The sequence below is a fragment of the Eulemur rufifrons genome, chromosome 9 (genome assembly GCF_041146395.1).
Source record: "Eulemur rufifrons isolate Redbay chromosome 9, OSU_ERuf_1, whole genome shotgun sequence".
Classification (NCBI taxonomy): domain Eukaryota; kingdom Metazoa; phylum Chordata; class Mammalia; order Primates; family Lemuridae; genus Eulemur; species Eulemur rufifrons.
The window spans coordinates 29,641,682-29,661,188 of NC_090991.1; the positions used below are offsets into that span (position 1 = coordinate 29,641,682).

General features: G+C 36.5%; 1 protein-coding gene across 1 annotated transcript in view; it reads right to left on the minus strand.

Moving 5' to 3' along the window:
* STXBP4 (syntaxin binding protein 4) overlaps positions 1–19,507 on the minus strand; it is a 140,360-nt gene that overhangs the window by 12,092 nt on the left and 108,761 nt on the right. Inside the window, exon 17 of the mRNA XM_069481164.1 lies at positions 4,603–4,660. Coding sequence (XP_069337265.1) covers positions 4,603–4,660 — 58 coding nt within the window. The remainder of the gene's footprint in view (positions 1–4,602; positions 4,661–19,507) is intronic.

Consider the following 19,507-nt stretch of genomic DNA (forward strand, 5'->3'; position numbering starts at 1 on the left):
GAACTTTTAAAGTGGAATCATACCAAAAGCTACTATAAATCTGTACTAGTGTACCATTTCAAAGTGAAGATAAAAAATTGGGTGGAAAAATGGTCAGGTTAATCAGATAATTTCATTTATAGCATCCTCATGATAACAGACATTTTGTCATTAAATTTAAGAGTGCTGCAGCCGTCCTTCTCAGGAAAAAAAAGAAAAAATTTCCTACAATGCACTGATACATTTTACACACACACACACACACACACACACACAGACATATAGATAGCAAATGAGTAACCTTGCCCACATGCATACATGAATACATACATTGATATATACACATAGGCACACACAGACATGTTTATTAATTCTACGAAACACTGGCACTAGCAATGCCAATACTAATTAAATTTGTTTACACCAGGTAAAATGCTTTCTTCTCTTACATCAGAACTTAAGTAGACGACAAAGATGTGCAATGGACATGTGGATGGATAAAAATATTCAATGAGGAAGGACTATGTTTGTCTGGTCTCTCTTGGGACAGCACTGGCAGTTATTCCCTTGCCTGAGGCTTGGCTTCCATCAGATGTAACAATTCAATTTCTGGGAAGACAATGACAGATGCCAATTTCAGGGAAGAGGTTATATGTATACAGACTGTCACCTCCTCAGGTGTTCTGGGAAGGTGACTTCAGTCACTATTCTTTTTAAGTAGAGGTGAGAGAAACAAAGATCTGAGTTTATTACTTGTTATTTCTTGCCTTCACAGTATGATCCACTTGGCAAATGAACCATTCTCACCTCAAAAGCTAACACATGCTATCCAGGCTCAAAATTTTAGTTGGGGTAGTAAGAGGATTAAGATTAAAAAAATTCAAAGAACACCCAAAACTATTTAATAAATAGGTCCCAAAAGACACAGGTGTTTGCTTATGCAAACTTTACTCACCTGGCAACAATGCCTAACTGAATGCAGCTAGGAGCCATAAGAAACCCCCACCAAAATGTTAGAGCAAGGGGAGGGAGTGAAGATGGCTAACCTTTGCTGAAAGTGTCTTTTTTGGGCCAGATGCTATGGTAGGCTCTTTACATACATAAGCTCATTCATTCTGGACAGGAACCTTATGAAGTGCTAATATACTTTCCATTTTATAAATGTGGAGATTAAAGCCCAGAGAGGTTATGTAAATGTGCCTAAGGTTGTTCAGCTAATCTGTGGAGACACCAGCATTTTGATCAAAGTTTCTCCAAGTCCAAAGCCCATGCTCTTCTTTCCTTACACCAGATAGCCTTCCTGTAATCAAATTCACCTGCACCAGAACTTATGTACTTGACTCACATAAGCACCCCTGCGGATCCACAGTCAAGAACCATTTGCAAGCAACTCAAATTAGCCTGATTATCTGGCATCCTGTCCTCTTCAAATAAGAAACTCTTGGGGAAGAGGGTGTAGAGAAAAAAAGGAGAATGGGAACAGGAGAAGACGGACAGGCACACTGAGAGGAGCGAGAGACGACAGCTTTATCTCTACTCTGGTTTATACAGCTTAACATCCCCTGGAGAACTTACCGTATTATGTATCATGACAGATGTTCTTGAGGATTTTGTTCAGTGGCCTCCGTATAAGAAAACAGGGAAGTATGTAACACATATTAAAGTAAGACTTTCATCAAGAACAGTTAAACAAAACTAAGTCTTGATGCTTGAATGGGATTAAGTTCTAACAAAAAACCTAACTGAGGCAAATACCCCAGTACTCCATGAGGCTGGGTAAAAGGAAGCACTGCTATATTGTTAGATTTTCTTATTTTTACTCTTTGACCTTTCTAATTGCCAGGAGATAACTACTTATTCTTAGGACTAAGTTTCTATTCTGCTATTTTAAAATGGATAAAGTGTAGAGTTCTACCTAAATCAAGATCTGTTTAAAATGTCTTTCTTGTCACAAGTCAGCATACTACACTAACATAAGGAGGCGAAGGTGGTGCAGCATTGTTGCGTGTGGGTGGTGGCTTTGAAGCCAGACAACCCTGCATCTGTATCTTGGCTCTGCAGTTTTACTACAGTATGACCTTGATGAGTTTAGCTTCTGTAACACTTTCTCCAAGCATAATGGATAGACAAGGATGCCCACCATTGCTCTTTGGGGAACAAATTTATCTCATCATCTCTTTCTGTTTTCCTTCTGCATCAAGGTTAAGGTCAAGGAAGAGGACTGATGGGCTTCCAAACACACCCTGTGAGGTATATTTCTGAGAGGAGCAAAGGGGACAGGATAAATGTAGCATATTTTTCTATTCCTTCCACAGGCACTGTGAGTTAGGTCTCAGGGTCGCCAAGGGGCTTGTTGATTCTCTTTAGTCTCCTCTCCTTGGATGCTGTTTTCTCTTGTAGTAAGAGTCCAGCCCAAAGCTATTGTTCCACTCTGCAAGGAACAGTGGCTAAAACCACTGGGAACCAGGCAATGAGACAAACAGACTCTCTGGCTGGCCATCTCTTGCTCACTCTTTTTTCTTTGCTACGGGCAATTGTGCCCTTAGTATCCTTTTCTCAGAAAGCACTAACTAGTTGTGACATTTAGCTTATACTGACAGACTGCTAAGCTTAGGTAAAGGAGTTCTCCAAAGGGTCCGGCCCTCTTTATTAACATTTTTCAAAGGCCTTTGAATGTAGAACCCCAGTTAATAATTAGTGCTAGTTTTCCTTCTTTTGATCATGCATTTCTTTTGGGAACCCTCTAGGAGACAGGCATGGCTGGGGGCAAGATGCAGCCCACTACCATCATAATACCATCCTAATAGCACAGTGACACCTACTTTTCACACTGTTAAGAGGATTAAAGGATACAATGCATAGAAAAATACACCTAGCATATCCTGACTGTTAAGCACCAGCTAGTGCTCAGTAAATGCTCATTCCTCCACCATCTTTTCCTTTATCAATTAAAAGTTAATGTCAAAAAGAGAGAAAGAAACCCAACCCAAATTTGAATGTAATTTTTCATCTTTCTGCTATTCTTATAGTACAGCGATTCAAACAGGAACTATGATTAACTCAGTATATCAGAGAGCAAGTTTCTTTCCAGTAGAGAGAAGATTCTGGAAGTGAATAGTGTGGTATTAAATGTAATCTGCACATGGAATTCCTGGGTCCTCTGCTCCAAAAGTTCCTTTCTCCTTCACATGTTATAAACCTTCGCTTTATTAATCACTTTTTGCTAGAGACCATCAGGAAAAAATATACCATGAGAACACTTTGCCAGGTTTATCCCTAGTTTTTTCTTAAATCTTTTCAAATACGAAGCTTTTGCATTCTCAATCTTTCCAATGCTCATGTGATTTTTCATGTTTTTTTTTTTTTCCTGTAATGATGGTTTCTCCATACTGTAAATTAATGATGACTATTTATTTGGTATCTACTGTGTTCAAAGTTTTATTGTAGGTGCTTAACATTTAACAGCTTTATGAAGTAGGTAATAGTCCCCTTATCTTATGATGACAAAACTGAGGTTAAGAGCGATATAGGAACCTGTGTAAAGTCACAGGGTTTGGGAATCAAGAATCTGGATATTGCTTTGCAAAATATCTGCACATCTGAAAGGCCAGCAATGTCATGTCTCCCTTTTCCTCCCCAAATGCACACCAGGTATAATATACAAGGGAGTCTCCTAGGATCTTAGGAGTCTGTTGGGATTCCCCTTTGTGTACTCATAATGCCAATTCTGACAGGAAAGGAGTTACCCAGAACATAATAGAAGTATATCAGCCTGCTTTGTCCAGGGTAAAACTTACCAGTCCCACAGCTAGAAAATATATTCCTGTTCAGGCTTTCAAAGATAGGTCTCTATCAGTGACAGTCTAGTGCAGTAGAAAGGTCTTGGGGTCAGAAGACCTTGACTCTAGTTCTGGCTTGGTAATTTAGCAGCAGTGGATTTTCTGGCAACTACTCAAGGCTCTTATTTTCTTCATCTACAAAGTAGGAAAAATGATAGCTACACGTACCTCCAGGGGTTGTTCTGAGAATCCACTGAGATAAGGTTTGTTTATATACTGTCTTATTTATCTATTAAGTTATTTATTATCTGTTTTTCCTCACTATTATGTAAATTCTATGATATCAGGGAACTAGTCTATATTTTTCACCACTATATCTCCAGGGCATAGAACATTGCCTGGCAACAGCAAATGCTCAAAAAATATTTGCAGAATGAATGAACTGTGTGCATTGTAAAGCATTAAAAAATGTTGATTACTATTAATATTATTGTTAAGAACTTTTAAGACATATAAAATGGATTTTTCATTAGAAACTAAGTTTTCATAAATATTAATACTATTAGCCAGAAAGTGAATTCAGGCAGTCAGCATTTAAGTTCAAATGATGCTCCTGTTCCCATTTTTTGATGTTACCCTGGAAATTATTACCAGGTTTTTCCCCACATGATATCCGATATTAGCATTTAAATCACATGAATTGAAAATGGTGAGGCTTCATTTCTTGTTACTAATTTTTGTAACCTCCAAGAAGGTTTCTTGGTTTTGCTGATTATTCTGCAACTTCCAGGTTCTCTCCAGATGTGAAGAAAATTGCTTACTTGGTTGAGACGCTTGTACTTACTTGATGAAGTACTTGATTCCATCTGCTGTGTAAGCTTCCTCCCACCCATAAGGTAAACCTAGAGTGAAAGGAAACCAAAAATACATTTAATAAGATGATGCAGATAAATTTATTTCCTGGACACAAACCTCCCCCATCTTTACAAGTATTTTAAGTACATTTCTTGTACAAAATAATTTTTTAGAAATGGAGAATTAAGACAATTCAGATAAGCTTTCAGACTCAGCATCTTTAGAACACAATAAATAAGTCTTGAGCAGTTAACAATCTGCTTTAGTTGCAATAACTGGATTATGACTTGTCATTTACATGTGGTGAGCATTTTTGTCAGCAGGATTCAAGCAAAAATTTGTGTTGCAGCGGATGGTTTTTGCCTGGAGGCAGAAGGATGGACAAGATGGCCTCTGCTTGTCTATTCTGGCTCAAAGTGTCTTTAATTGGCTCCCTTTACATTCTTTCACTAAGCTCCACAGGGAATCATACATGAGTGCCAGATCAGCAGGGGTTTGAAAGTAGCTTTTGGACAAGACAAAATTCCTTATTAAGTTTGAAAGTTTAGCAAAGTGATTTACAATGGATTGTGGCATTTTACTTTGTTAATTAAGAATTTTGTGCACTAAACATAAACGGCCAAACAATTTGCTAAACTTAGCTTTCATTTCTGTAATGGGATTGAGAGTAGTTAGCTATAAAGAGATGTGGATTGACGTAAGCAAGCGATATTTGGCTATATTTCTGTAAATGAGTACATTTTGGCCCTGATCATTTCAAGAGATCAGCCCTATGTTGAGGCAGCCACATTCTCTTATGTTCTGATTTGGGTTGGTATCCCTCTAGAACACAATGGTTTCCACCCCTCCACTCTCTCCCTGAGTATTGCTAAGGATTTTAATTGACCTTTTGGATCAGTTCTTTGACACCGGCTTACCATGGATCAGGTAGACAACTTCTTTGGAAAGTAAGTGAGCTTTAACAAAAAAATCACTGACTTTTATTTCCCTAAGTCTTGGCGAGGGGCAGAGCAAAAGTGCAGGAAGAGTAACTTTCTGAATGAAATAAAACCTTACTCTATCAACATTTGTTTATTAGAGAATATTCTTTGAGCAGCAGCTCGAAGAATGTTGATTTATTTCACAATTAAGAAAAACAAAACAAACAAACAAAAAAGCTTTGTTGTATATTTATTTCCAGTCTTTTAACAAAAGTTGTATAAGATAAGACCTTGGGCAAAATTCCACAATTATTTTCTTTCTATTCTCTCTTTGTGAATAAATGTTCCTATTCTAAGCAGAAAAGAAGCACTTCTGAGAACTCAGCATAAGCAAATGACTGGATTCTCAGGAGCCCCTAAGGTGACTCCCCACGTCCATCTCCTCTAGTGTCCGCGGCCGACACATGCTCAGCCAGACAGGCCATGATAAACTGCTGCTGCACCATCAGTTCAAGTGGATTTATTTTCTGTCTTCACACTTTTGGTATCTTTTTTACAGATCACTTCATTCATCACTCACAAGTCCATCACCTGCAGGGAAGAATCTGATGACTACACATAAGAACTTTGCTTTCATGACAAAAATGTTCAGAAATATCAAGATTTCTGATCAATAAGCAAAGATAGCTAAAAGTTAAGGAGAAAGTTATTCTAGTATGACTTTTTGTCTGCTAAGTGACTTATCTGTTTGGCCAGCACAATTATATCTATCTTCTAATTTCTTAATTCATAGATATTTTTTAATGAAAAGGAAAGAAAAATGTATACTTTAAAGATAGTATCTTTTAATCCACAGGATCATTTGAAAATTGAGATTGACATCGGATTACCATATCCCTTGTGCCATCAGAATAGAATTTCTGCCTTAATTATTTCCTTACAATTATTAAACAAGAATTATAGCTTCACGACAGACTTATAAAGTTACTAATTCATAAGTATTTAAGTCACAATGGTTATTTAAGGACTATAGCCATAAAGATATCCCTGTGTATTGAATTTATATATATGTGTATATATATATATATATATATATATATATAGTTTATATTAGGATATATTCCCTGTTCTGAGAAAATGTTTCTTTTTAGGAGATTGAATAGTTGCTTATTTTTCATGCAGTTAATATAATCTGTAAAAGACAGACCTCAAGACTAAACTGAAAGTACTTAATCATTCAGTGATAGTAATAGAAAACACAATTGCCCTCCAATTATAAACTGGAAAACACAAATAGCTTATTTTATACAAAAAGAACACTTGATTTCCACAAGGTTATATAATTATGATAGACTCAGTTTTCCATTAGGGAAGGCTTTCATTTCTTTATAATAAGTGATTTGGATGTAATTATAACTTTATCTAAATACATTTCAATAATTATTATTCCAAATACTAAAATATTTCTATATTTTCCATATCTTTACATTTGTGAATATAATGCTTCTATTTTTCCTTTTCTTTTCATATATTTTTTAAAACTGTTATGACAACTATAACCACCTGTAATTTGTTTCTGATTGGAAGTGTTTGTCTATGAACCCTCACATAACAGTCTTTCCATCAGAGATCATCTGTTTCCAATCAACAACTTTACGATGCTGACTCCAAAATCTGCATGAGTATCTTGCCAAAGTAACAGTCTTAAACATATTCAGCTTAGAACACTGGCTGTCACCTAAAACTCAACATATCCAAAACCAAACTTGTCACGTTTCCATACAAATAGTTTTGTTTTCAATTATTCGGTCTATTTGCATACCAAAGATTCTCTTTGTCATATTTGGCCCGTGTATTTATTCATTAACATTTATTGATTATTTGTTATCTGGTCAGCATTTTACTAGACGCCCAATATACAATGATAAACAAAAACACATGGACCTTGATCTTCTAGAGCTTTAAAAAAATCATAAACAAAGACATCATTAAGATTAGGAATAAGTACTATGAAGGAAAAGTATGGAATACAATGAAACGATAACTCACAGCACAAAGGCTAAACTCCCTAATACATAAAGAACTCCTTAAAAATCAATAAAAAAATCAATGACAACAAAATAGGAAAAACATATGAAATATTTAGGACACAAGAAATACAAATGCACTTAAACATGGGAAAATATGCTTAACTTCACTCTTAATAAGAGAAATAGAAATGAAACTATTATGACATGACATATTCACCCATCAGATTAGCAAAGATTAAAAAGTAGTTTAAGGGTGTGAAGAGATAATCATTCTCATACTAATGAAGGTATAAAAGTATAAAACATATTTATAAGGAGAAACTTGTCAATATCTATTAATATCTAAAACCTTAAATTCTAGTAATAATAAGAGTTGATATTTATTGAGTGGTTAGGTGCTAGACACTGTTCTAAGCACCATAGGTGTACCAGGCCTCTATTCCCCACAATGACTCTCTGAAAAGTACTGCTATTATCCTCATTTAGAAAATGAAGGAACGGAGGCACAGAGGTTTAAATAGCTTGCCCAAGGTCACACAGCGGGCAGATGGCAGAGCCCAGACTCTACCTCTATGCTGAAGTGTCTCCATGCACAGTGAAATCCAGCAATTCTTCTAGGGACTTATCCTCTAGGTAAGCTTCATGTACAAGGTTGTTAATTGTAAAAACAAAAGATTGAAAATAATATAAATAACCATCAATGGGGGCTGATTAAATGAGCATATACCAATTTGGATGGGGAGGTGTGTGTGCAGGGTCAAGGAAGGATCTCTGGAGGAGCTGGACTTAGCCAGGCACAGACATGGGGAAGAACACGCTAGGTAGAGTGAACGGCATCTGCAAAGGCTCTGGGATGGGGAAGAGCTTGGCACATTTGAAAAGCTGAGAGAAGATCATTGTTGCTGGAGCAAGTGAGGGAGGGAGAGGATGATATAAGATTTAGCTGGAGAGGCAGGTAAATATGTCTATGCAAGGCTTTACGGGTCATGTTAAAACTGTTTGGAAGTTTCTTAAAAAGTGAAGCAGGAGATCTGCATCTGTTTAAGATGAAGAAAGCTGCAACAGATTGTTGGTCCCACCATATATGGAGGAAAAGCCACATAATCTAAAATAAAAAAAAAAAATTCTTTTTTGTGTGTATGTTCTTCAGAGACTTAGTTCCTCACTTGAGCTGCTCCTCAGGTGAACCGAATTCCAAAGGATGCGAAGCCCCTCTGGGGAAAGATGAGGCACACAAATTCTTTTTCCCTTGGCAGAGCACAGACTCATTTGTTTTTTGTGGGGGGAGGAGAGGAGTAGAAAACCTGACATCTTCACCCTGCAGTGACATTAGGTAAAAAGTGACCTGTCATTGGGGGGCAAGTTCAAATTCAGAATCCTGCACTAATACAAAGCAGAGTTTGACTTCCACAAGGAGAGGGGAAGGAAGCCCACCTGAGCACCGAGTAGGAGGTAGGATTGTTTGCCACTGGGAAGTGGCAGGGAGGCTGAGAAAGTCCCACCTCTGAGACTCAAGTGCACAGGGCCTGTCTAAAATGGAGACTGGAGTAGGAAAACCAGGACCCTCTCCCCTACCCTCCAAAACCACTACTAACCTTGCACTGAGTGAGAAGCAACAGCCTTCTACAGCTGGGAGAGGGCAAGAGTGCCAACATTAAGCAGCCACTGTGATGCAGGTGTGGAGAGCCTGCTGCTAGCTGAGGATAGAATAGGAATACTAAGAAAACCTCCAGCACTCCAGACCTCACTTAAGCACAAGAGAGTGGCAGGGCAGATCACCACTGGAGAAATTTGAAGTTTGTGGTGAACTCAAGGTATAGAGACAAAAAAAAAAAAAATACAAACCTAGCCCAACTACAAATGAGACAGAATCAACCTCCCACACAACAGCCCAAGAGAGAGACATGCTCATTTCTCGATTTAAATATTATTTATCCCAGCCTCCACAATTTCCTATGGTCAATGAATGGCATTCAATGAAATTATGAAACACATAGAAAAGCGATAGGAAAAGAAAAAAAAGATAAAACCACTAACACAACCAGATCCAGAGATGGACAAAATATTGGCCTTTAAATAATTGTAATTTATACATTAAAAGATCTAGTGAAATCCAGCTACTTAGGTTGTATAACTCTAGTAATGCTCATCTGCTTGTGTATATTACACAGAAGGAGGGTGACTGAGTTTGTTGAGGTCTAGAATCTTGTTAAATGGTGTGATAGAAGGAGAGAGCACCAAGGGAGTTGAGGGAATTTGTCAGAATGATTGGAATAATGGACCACAGACCTTAAGCTAAATGAGCTTTACTTAAAAGACAAGTAAAAATAACAGCGGAGGCTGAAGAATAGAGAAAATGGAGAGGTGGCATGATAAGAGATCCTAAACCATGGAGTGAGCTGGAAAGATGGGAGGTTTGAGTGAGAAAGTGGGGTGTTTGAACCAGTTTCTGTTGATGCCAAGATTTGTGGTGGAGTGGAGGACCACGGTAAAGTGGGAAAAAATGTCACTGGCAAAAGAGAACTGAAATCTGACAGTGGTGGATTCCCATGGATGATGGCAGGGGCTGGAATAGGCAGAAATCTGGGGAATGAGAATTCTGAGAATAAAACCAACAAAGACAATACCATCAATATTACCTCAAACAGAGCCAGATTTATTTGAAAAATACTTGTTAGTATAATTGTTACAAAAACTCAAATACATTTAACTTTTAGCATACAATAAATATCCTCAGAAGAAGAGGAGAGCAAGGGAGGGAAGGAGGGAGAGAGAGATATCTCTAATTCACCATTAATAAGGCTTCACTACAGAATATGACATTATTCACATAAGTGGAATTTTCACTTGATTTGCAGTCAGAAAATTATAATCTATATGTAATGTTCTTCAATTGCAAGTTGAATAACCATAGGAAAGTAATAATCTTACGGAGTCGTGACTTTCTTATGTGTACAGTAGTTATGATAATGGCTATCCTGCTAGCTTACGGAGTTATCAAGAGACTCTTATTTGATAATATATAACTACACAATTATATACAAAAGAAGACCATTATTATTAATTGTAATGCAAATTACAGTTCCTTCTTCATTGCTTATGGTTCTAGTGATATAGAGTGATTTGGATACTTAACATAGGAAAAGCTTTTAAATTATCTACAGGGGAAACTTCCATTAAGGTATAGGCACATTTTTTACAACCTTCTCTCAATACAGGAAATTATATAGTCTGTTTCACTCATGATAACATTAAGCAAAAGAATAACAGAAACTAGTTGGTCACTCTGATCCTTATTCAGCAGTGTGCTAGCAAATGTTTAACAACTGGCTCTTGGGTGCAGGGAAAGCCTTGATTTGTAACATTTGTTAATATATGTAGTGCAAACACTCTACTATGACTGATTAAAGCTATTAATCTGGCATCAATACACCGTGATGTAGTATTCCCAGATACAATAGATGTAAATAACCTCAAGGACAAAGATAATAGTAAAATGTTGGAATGATTAGGGAATGTTAGTTTTTAGTATTTATTACTTTTTCTTTTAATATAATTTAATTTTCATTTAAAACATTTTATTTTTAATAACTATGTTTGACAATCAGCTCAATATTCAAGCCAATACAATCCAGCGCCAGCATACCACTGTAGTTACCTATCTCTTAGCTCCATGGTCCTAATAGGAAGTTCCAAAAATCAAAGGATAGAAACACTGTTTTGTCTAATAGATGATTACATGAAACTGATATCAGTTTTTAAAGATGTAAAGAATTGTGCACTAACTATAAACTATTTATCAAATGTTTACATAGAGCTTTCCATGTGCCTGACATTCTAGGTATTTTACACATATTATTAACTCATTGTACTCTTGCAGCAACCGTTTGAGATAGGTACTGTTATTAACCTCATTTTATAGAGGAAACAGGGATAAAGAGGTTTAAATAACTTGCCATTGTCACACTGCTAATAAATAGTGCAGTCACGATTTGAATACAAGTAATCTGATGTGAGAGCCTACGTCTATAACCATTGTTGTGTTGCTTCCATTTCCATAACTCTTGTTTGCATTGCCAACAACCAATATTAAAACGATCAAATAATACTTTTGCCTAACTTTGAAGAACAAAAAAAAAGAAAAAAATGTCCCCAACATCTCAATTTGTACATTATCCAGAGCAGTGCTCTTTTAAAACGAACTGAAATAATTTCTAGGCTTAAACACAAAGCAGTCTATTTTAGAGACATTTTATGTTAGATTTACGATTTTACAAGTTAATTTGTAGGTCTGAACTACAGTGCCAATTTTAAAAGAACCAGTATCTAATTTTCCTATGAAAAATGAATCTATTATACTGAGAGATGGTTGTGACCTATAAATAACCAAACAACACAGTATTTCAAATATAAAAAATAATTTATAAAAAAATAATTTAAAAAACTGTATAGATTTTTCTGAATTGTCATCTAAACACTCCTTAATATTAGACTTGCATAAATACTGTATTAACAGACATGATTTTGGACCTGTGACTTGATTTTTTAACCACCTGGTTACAAACACCATCATTGAGGAGAAAAAGAGCAGATGATACACACACACACACACACACACACACACACATAAGGTAAAAGATTTTACATGTTTCGTATGTCTCAAATTCAAAAGTTAAAATGTTGACATAATTAGACATGAGTTATTTCTAGCTAGAAGTCACTCATCTGGAAAGCTACCAGCTATAATATATTAAAAGAATAACATGGTAAAAATATTTCTATAGGTTATTTGGTGGTTGACAGTCCTCTATCTACTTGTCATTATTTTTTGCAAATAGATATCACACTAGTACTCAATTAAAAGGGAGAGGAAAAGCTAACATTCCTTTTACGCATTTTTCTTCTCAACAGATACAAAACTCGGTATTTTTACAGTTGGAATTCTTTTATTCCCAGTCAAATTGTGGGGTCATTTCCTTGAACTCTGATAGCCAGACATTCGAGAAGCCAGCTTAAATGTTCTTTCTTACACTGCTGTTATCCCATGACCCAGACTGAAAATGAGAATGTAGGATTTCACCAGCAGTTGTCTCTGGGCATTTATACAATGCTGGGGGAATGATCTGGGCTCGGGTACTTTGATTTGTTTTGCTTAAAGTCAATAATATACAACGGACTTCATTCTGTGCACTAATAAAATTCAGCACAAAACTTGCTGACGCTTTCCTCACTAGGGTGTGAGAACTCTTTCTGCATAATCAGCCTAAGGAGAGAGCGGAAGAGGAGGACTAAATGATCTTTTCAAACTCTATTCTGCTATGATAATCTTTGTTTATGACTAATCATCTAATAAATTTAATCAATGTAAAGAGCAATTATGGACAACATATCTGCTTTTCTTTCTCCAACCTTCCTATTTCTAAAGGGCTCCCTACCCCATACATAAATTTCTCCCCAAATTCTAAAGTTCTATATAACTGTTTTGGATGAAGTAACAGGAAAAAAAAAAAAAAAAAAAAAAGAACAGAAAACTTTCATTTCACAAATCTAAGTGAAAATTTGAGCCCAATTTTGTTTTACAGTAAAGCATTTTTTTGGACATCTACTGTATGTCAAGCATTAAATTTGTTATGGTAAGAGACAGTTTTTGCTGGTTATTCTTATATAAATGTTATATAAAATCATGTGTAATTCATTAAAAAAAACTTTCAGTACATCCACCCTATTCTCTTAGCAGATGACTTTGCTTCTTACCTCACTGAGAAAACAGAAGCAGCAAGAAGAGAATTTCCAGATTCCCATCATAACATCCACTAACATTTCACATACTTTGCTTTTCTCTGTGCTCATATCTCAGGCAATCCTCCCATCTTACTCAAAACTTCAGCCCAACAATTATCCCTCTCAATACTAGATCATTGCCATCAGCCTAAAATTGAGCTATAATATTAATATCTTCTATCTGAAAAAAATCTTCTGTCTTGATTTCACATTTTCTTGCAGGTACTATTCCTTTTCTCTGTTCCACTTTACAACAAAACCCTCTGATAGATTTATCTGCAGTCAATTCCCCTCTTCCCATTCTCTTTTAAATGGACTCTAGTCAGGCTGCCATTCACCCCATGCTACTAAAACAGCTCTTGCCACTGTATGTCCAAAGGTCAATTCTCAGTCCTCAGCTTCCTTCGCCTATGACTGTATGTGACACAGTTGATCACTTCCTCCCCCTTGAAATACTTTATTCATTGACTGCAAAGATAGAGCTTTCTTTTCAGTTCTCCTTCATCACCGGCTGTTTCTTCTCTGGCTCATTTGCTGGTTTCTTCTCATCTCCCCAATCTCTAAAAGCTGGACTGCTTCAAGCCTTGGTACTTTAACCCCCGTCTGTCCTTACTTTTTCCTTTACTTTCTCTTCTTTTTCTACTTACACTCATTTATTAGGTGACCTCATCCAGTCTCTTGGTTTAAATATTACTTATACTCTGATGAGTTGGAATTCTATATTCTCAGCCTGGACTTCTCTCCTGATCTCCAAACTGGCAAATTCAGCTACATGTTCTCCCCTCCACTCTGTCTACAGTCGTCTCACTTTTAAACTGAAAGTGCCCACTACTGTTCTCGTTAAAATAGGGAAGCTGCAGTATTTATATCTGAAATCTAATACAGTTGAAATCATATTAGTAAATATTGGAATGGTGGTTACCAGGAGTGGGTGGGGGGCAGGTAGATGGCGAAGGTGGAATGTTGGTCAAGGGTACAAAGTTTCCGTTAGACAAAAGGATGAAGTTCTGCTGATCTATTGCACAGCATGATGAAGACACTTAATAATAATGTGCTGTGTATTTCCAAATTGCTAAAAGAGTGGATTTTAAGTGTTCTCACCACAAAAAGAAAAGATAAGTAAATGAGGTGATAGATACGTTAATTAGCCCGATTCTATCAACCCACAAAGTATACATGTATCAAAACATCTCATTGTATCCCATAAATAAATACAAGTATTTGTTAATTTATAAAAAGGGAAAAAGTAAGCTTTCAAGGAAACGTACTTACTTTTCGTGCTTTTATTAGTTTTCTACTCTTGCATAACATATTACCAGAAACTTAGCAGCTTAAGACAACATGCATTAGCTCCAAGTTCTATAGGGTGAAAATCTGGCATGGCATGATTGAGTTCTCCGCTTAGGGTATCACAAGACTGAAATCAAGGTGTCAGCTGCGATGAATTTTCATCTGGAGGTTCTGGGGAAAAATTTGCTTCCATTTGGAAGCAAATTCCACTTTTGTTTTTTGGCAGAATTCTGTTTGTAGTTGTAGGGCTGAGATGGTCTGAAATTCTTGCTGGCTTTCAACCCGGGGCGCTCTCAGCTCCTAGAGATAGATGGCATTCCTTGCCATGTGACTCCCTCCATTTTCAGGAGAGCAATGGTGCGTAGATTCCTTCTCATACTTCCAATCTGACTTCCCTGTCTCTGATTTCTAGATTCAGATTTAAAGGGCTCATGTAGTTCAGGCCCACCGGGATAATCTCCCCATTTTAAGTGAACTAGTTATATATGCAAAATCTCTTCACAGCCCTACCTAGGTTAGTATTTGCGTGAATAACTGGTAGAAAGCGTGTGTACATCAGGAATGAGGTATTTTGTTTGCTTCCTTAATGTTCTGCCCATCACAATGCTAGTATTATTTATTTCATATAATGTCTAAATCAGAGGTAAGACATTTTTATTTTGTTCCAAGGAAGGGAAACATCACTAAGGAAAAATATATCAAAGGTCATATATTATACAAGTAAAAAGAACTTCATAGCTAATTTTAAGATTTAAAGAAAGAGGTATAAAATATCAAAGTAATCTATAATTTAAAATAATCATGGGATTATAAACATTTTCCCCAATAAATCCAGAACATTAAAAAATAGTTTTCTGTTTCATTCTGTGGTCAGTTAATGAGGGAGAGAAAGTGATAAAATAGAAAGGGGAAGAAAGAAAGAAGGAAGCTAGCAAAGGAACGAGAGGCCAGAAGAGAGCAGAGATTTAAAAAGAATGCTTCTTGCTCTTAAATAAATTGACTATGTAATCTTATAGTTGTGTGTATAGTTATAGACTATATAAAAAAAGAAGGAAGAGAGAGAATACATAAAAGAGATTAATGAGAGGCCAAAGTTAGGCACAGTAAAGTTGGGCAGGCGAAGTGACTTTGGAGGTGGTGGACTGAAATCTCCAGATCCTACCTCTCAATTTGATTTGGAATATCATCCAACCTATCCCTGGTATGGCTGATTAAAATCTCCCTCACAATTGTCTAGTATGATAACTTCCCAAACATTTTCAGCAGTGTCTCTGCCTGGCTCCTTAGCTGCCCAGACTCTCTAGATCTGCAAGAAACTTAATTCAAAACTTTTGCTAATAACATTTGTTGAGTGTCTGCTATCCAAGGCATGGTTGAATGGTACTCAGGTTCAAAACAGTGCCTCACACACACGGGTGCTCAAGAAAGATATGTTGACTGACTGCAGAAATTTGCCTACCATGAAGACTGATGGCTCAGTGAATCTTGCACATATTTGAAATTTTACTGTTGTCATAAGGTCTTTGTACTCATCAGGGGAACTTTCACACAAATATTTTCACAACTGTTATTTGTGGATTTTGACACCAGGGTATTGGAGGACCAATAGACACACGCTTTTAGACATGCTATCACAGACCAGATGAAATGAAGTCAGGATCATTGATGTTTTCCACCTTGAGTATAAATAATGAAACTCTAAATATCACTAATTCATAATCATGTAGCATTTTGCTATTAACATCCTTTTCTTTTAAATTAAAAAAAATGTTTATCTGGAAATCAGATAATGAGTTCACATTTCTTTCAGGTAAAGTTATAACAAGCATTTTAAAGTTCTTATTCCAACATCTGGGTCTTTTTAGAGTTGGCCTCTGCTGACTTTTTTCTTTTGAGAATGAATTGCATCTTCTTCTTTCTTCTCACACTGAATAGTTTGGGATTGTAATCTAGAAATTATGAATGTTATATTGTAGAAACTCTAGATTCTGCTACATTACTCTGAAGAGTGTTAACATTTTTGTTATAGCAGGAAATTTAGTTGGTGGGACTCAAGCTATAAGCTCTATTTCTTAGGCAACAGCTTAAATCTCAGTTCAGTTCTTTTCTTCCTCCCTTGGTTTGGTTGTTTGCAATATGGCCTGTACTTGCACAGTTTGGGGTCAGCCAGAGACATGAACAGAGTTTATACATAGAATTTGGGGGGCTCTGGCTCTGGCTCTGGCTCTCTCCTTCCTAGGATTTTCCCCCTCACTTTCCAGCAGTGAGGGAGAACTCAAACTTCATTTTCTAGTTCTACAGGCCAGAAAGACTGCAGGTTATCAGAGTTTTACTACCCCATGGGTCCTGCTAGGGTTTGGCGTAGGGTGGGATAAGCAAAGTGTGAGGGTGCAAAATTTAAGGAGGGACTCACCCTTAAGTACAGAGTCAGTACCTGGGACTGAGTGCCTCCTTAAGAGGAAGGCACTCAGGGTGCCTTGCTTGCCTCACCCTAGTCCCAGCCCTGGGTCCTGCCATCAACCTAAGTGCAACAAACTGGAAACTTATCCAATGTTGAGTCCTTCTTCCAAGTTGTGACTAATCTCCAGAACCTGCCTGCTTTTATTCACTCTCCAGAGGCTTCAGGTTGTTGTGTTTTGTATTTTGTCCAGGGTTTATAATAGGTTTCTGTAGCATGGTTAGTCTGTCAGGAGCTCATTCAGCCATACTGTAAGTGGAAGTCTCAGAAGCACAGAATTTTTGTGGTTGCGAGAAAGCCCCCAAAGTTATAAGCAACATATCCATTTTAAAGGCAGGAAGAAAGGAAAGAGAGGTGGTTCCAGCTCCGTCTGTCCTTATCCACTAAGTAAATGTTTCCTCTGAAGTTTCTAAGCAGACTTTCCTTCATATCTCATTGGTCAGAACTGGGGTGCGTGGCCAATCCCAGAGGCAGGGCACCCCTGAGAAAGCAACTGCCTGACTTTAGAGTTTCTAATGTAACAGATTGCCTAAGGCAAAACACCAAGTCTGCCCTAGATGACAAAAACAAAAACAAAAAGACAACAAGAGAATAGATGAAGGTTAATTAAGATATTAAGGTTACCAGGTTTGTCGAAATGAGTATGCCTAAGACCTTGGGGATCCTAGGGTGTCAGTGCAAATGGGCATATGGTTAATAATTCATGTTGAGATATTTTCTCAAGATTGTGGCTGCTTGTAATGACATAAATAATGAGACAACTGTTTCAATCTTGCAACTCATATCTCTTTCTGTGCTTTTAAATTATTACAGTCTTCCTTTCTCTCCCATTCATCCCAACCTCTTTTAGTTTCACCACTGCCATTCAAGATTCCTCAGAGCCAAATCTGAAATGTTTCATTCTCTATAAATGCTTTCCTGATTTTAAAATAATTTCTCTCATTATTTCTCTGAGCTATTAGTACTCTGCACCACTCACAAAATACTTAATATCTTAAACTTTGCATTATGTTAATTTGCACTATTATTTTATGACCATCTTCCCATAAATTGCTAGCTCCTTGAGGGTACTGAATCTTCTTGATACACACTAGGTTCCAAAAAACTATTTTCTGAATTGAATTTTTAATTTATTTCTTTTCATTTGCTTAGTCAGACTCTTAGTGTCAGAAGGAAGAAAATAGAAGACTAACATATATAAAAACAGGGCCACTGCTAGCCTGTGTTGATGTTGTAAAAACTAGAAAAAAAAAGTGTTCACTATGGGTTGAAAATAGCACTCCCTCTGTGTACAAGGGCTAGAAAATAGTGCCTCCTCTGAGTTGATGCAACGCTGAGGGCATGGAGCTTGTAGGGCTAATGTTTTTTTCTGTGCAAATTATAAAAAGGCATACTTTCCTCTAGGAAATGCAGTCCTGTACCAGAGCACATACAGTTGGGTGAACAAAACAAGGGATGGATTTCAGTCCTCAATGTACTACCTTGACCTTTGCTTATAAAACGCGCAATGCTCTGCTGCAGCCATATAGAAAAGATTTCAGGAGTTCCATTTTCACCGAATGTATCTATAAGTCTTTTATGATTTCTCCAGGTTTTGTTTATAATGATAGGAACTCAGAATTTCATATTTTTGTATAGGTCTAATTGTCCAAGATTCTTGCTCATAATTGAGCCAAAATCTGTCTTACTGTAGTTTCTGTCTGATCACCTGAGACTTAACTTCTGATAAGAGTAATAGATATAATAATTATGTCTTGAAGCAGTGTACATGTGTCTGGCAGCAAGGTGCCTCCTAAGCAACACACAGGTAACAGAATGGCATGTAACTATTTATAGGTAGAGACCATGAACATTTTATTTGATTGTCAGACATTTGTGTGAACATGCAAACACCTGTATTTAAAATTCAATAAATCTAATCTACTTTAAGAATCTAATTTATAAACCTTGGGAATCCTAACCTTCATTTCTATTTTTCCTCCATTCTTCTATTTTCTCTACTTTATTCCCTACCCGTTTAGTACTGGTTGATGTGGGATCCCTTGCCATCCCACATTGCTCATTAACAATTAAATATGGAATTTTAATTTAAAATATTCTTAATTATTCATAAAAATCAAATGCTTGTAGATAAATTTATAGAACAACAAGAACTGATATTTAAAAGGTAGCATGTCTTCTAAGCATCTTGGGTAAGGTCTGAAATTAACTGTAAAGAGAATTTCAAAGAATTAAAAGAGGAACCCCTTTAATTTATATTTTCTACTTAAGAAGTATGATTTAGTAACCTTAACTGTGATTATGTGTTAACAATAAAAGAGACTATAATGTTGATTTTATTTGATGAGTAATCAAATATATTTTTAAAAGTTTTCAGTATAATTAAAAAAGTAAAAATGCTAGGTATAGAAACAC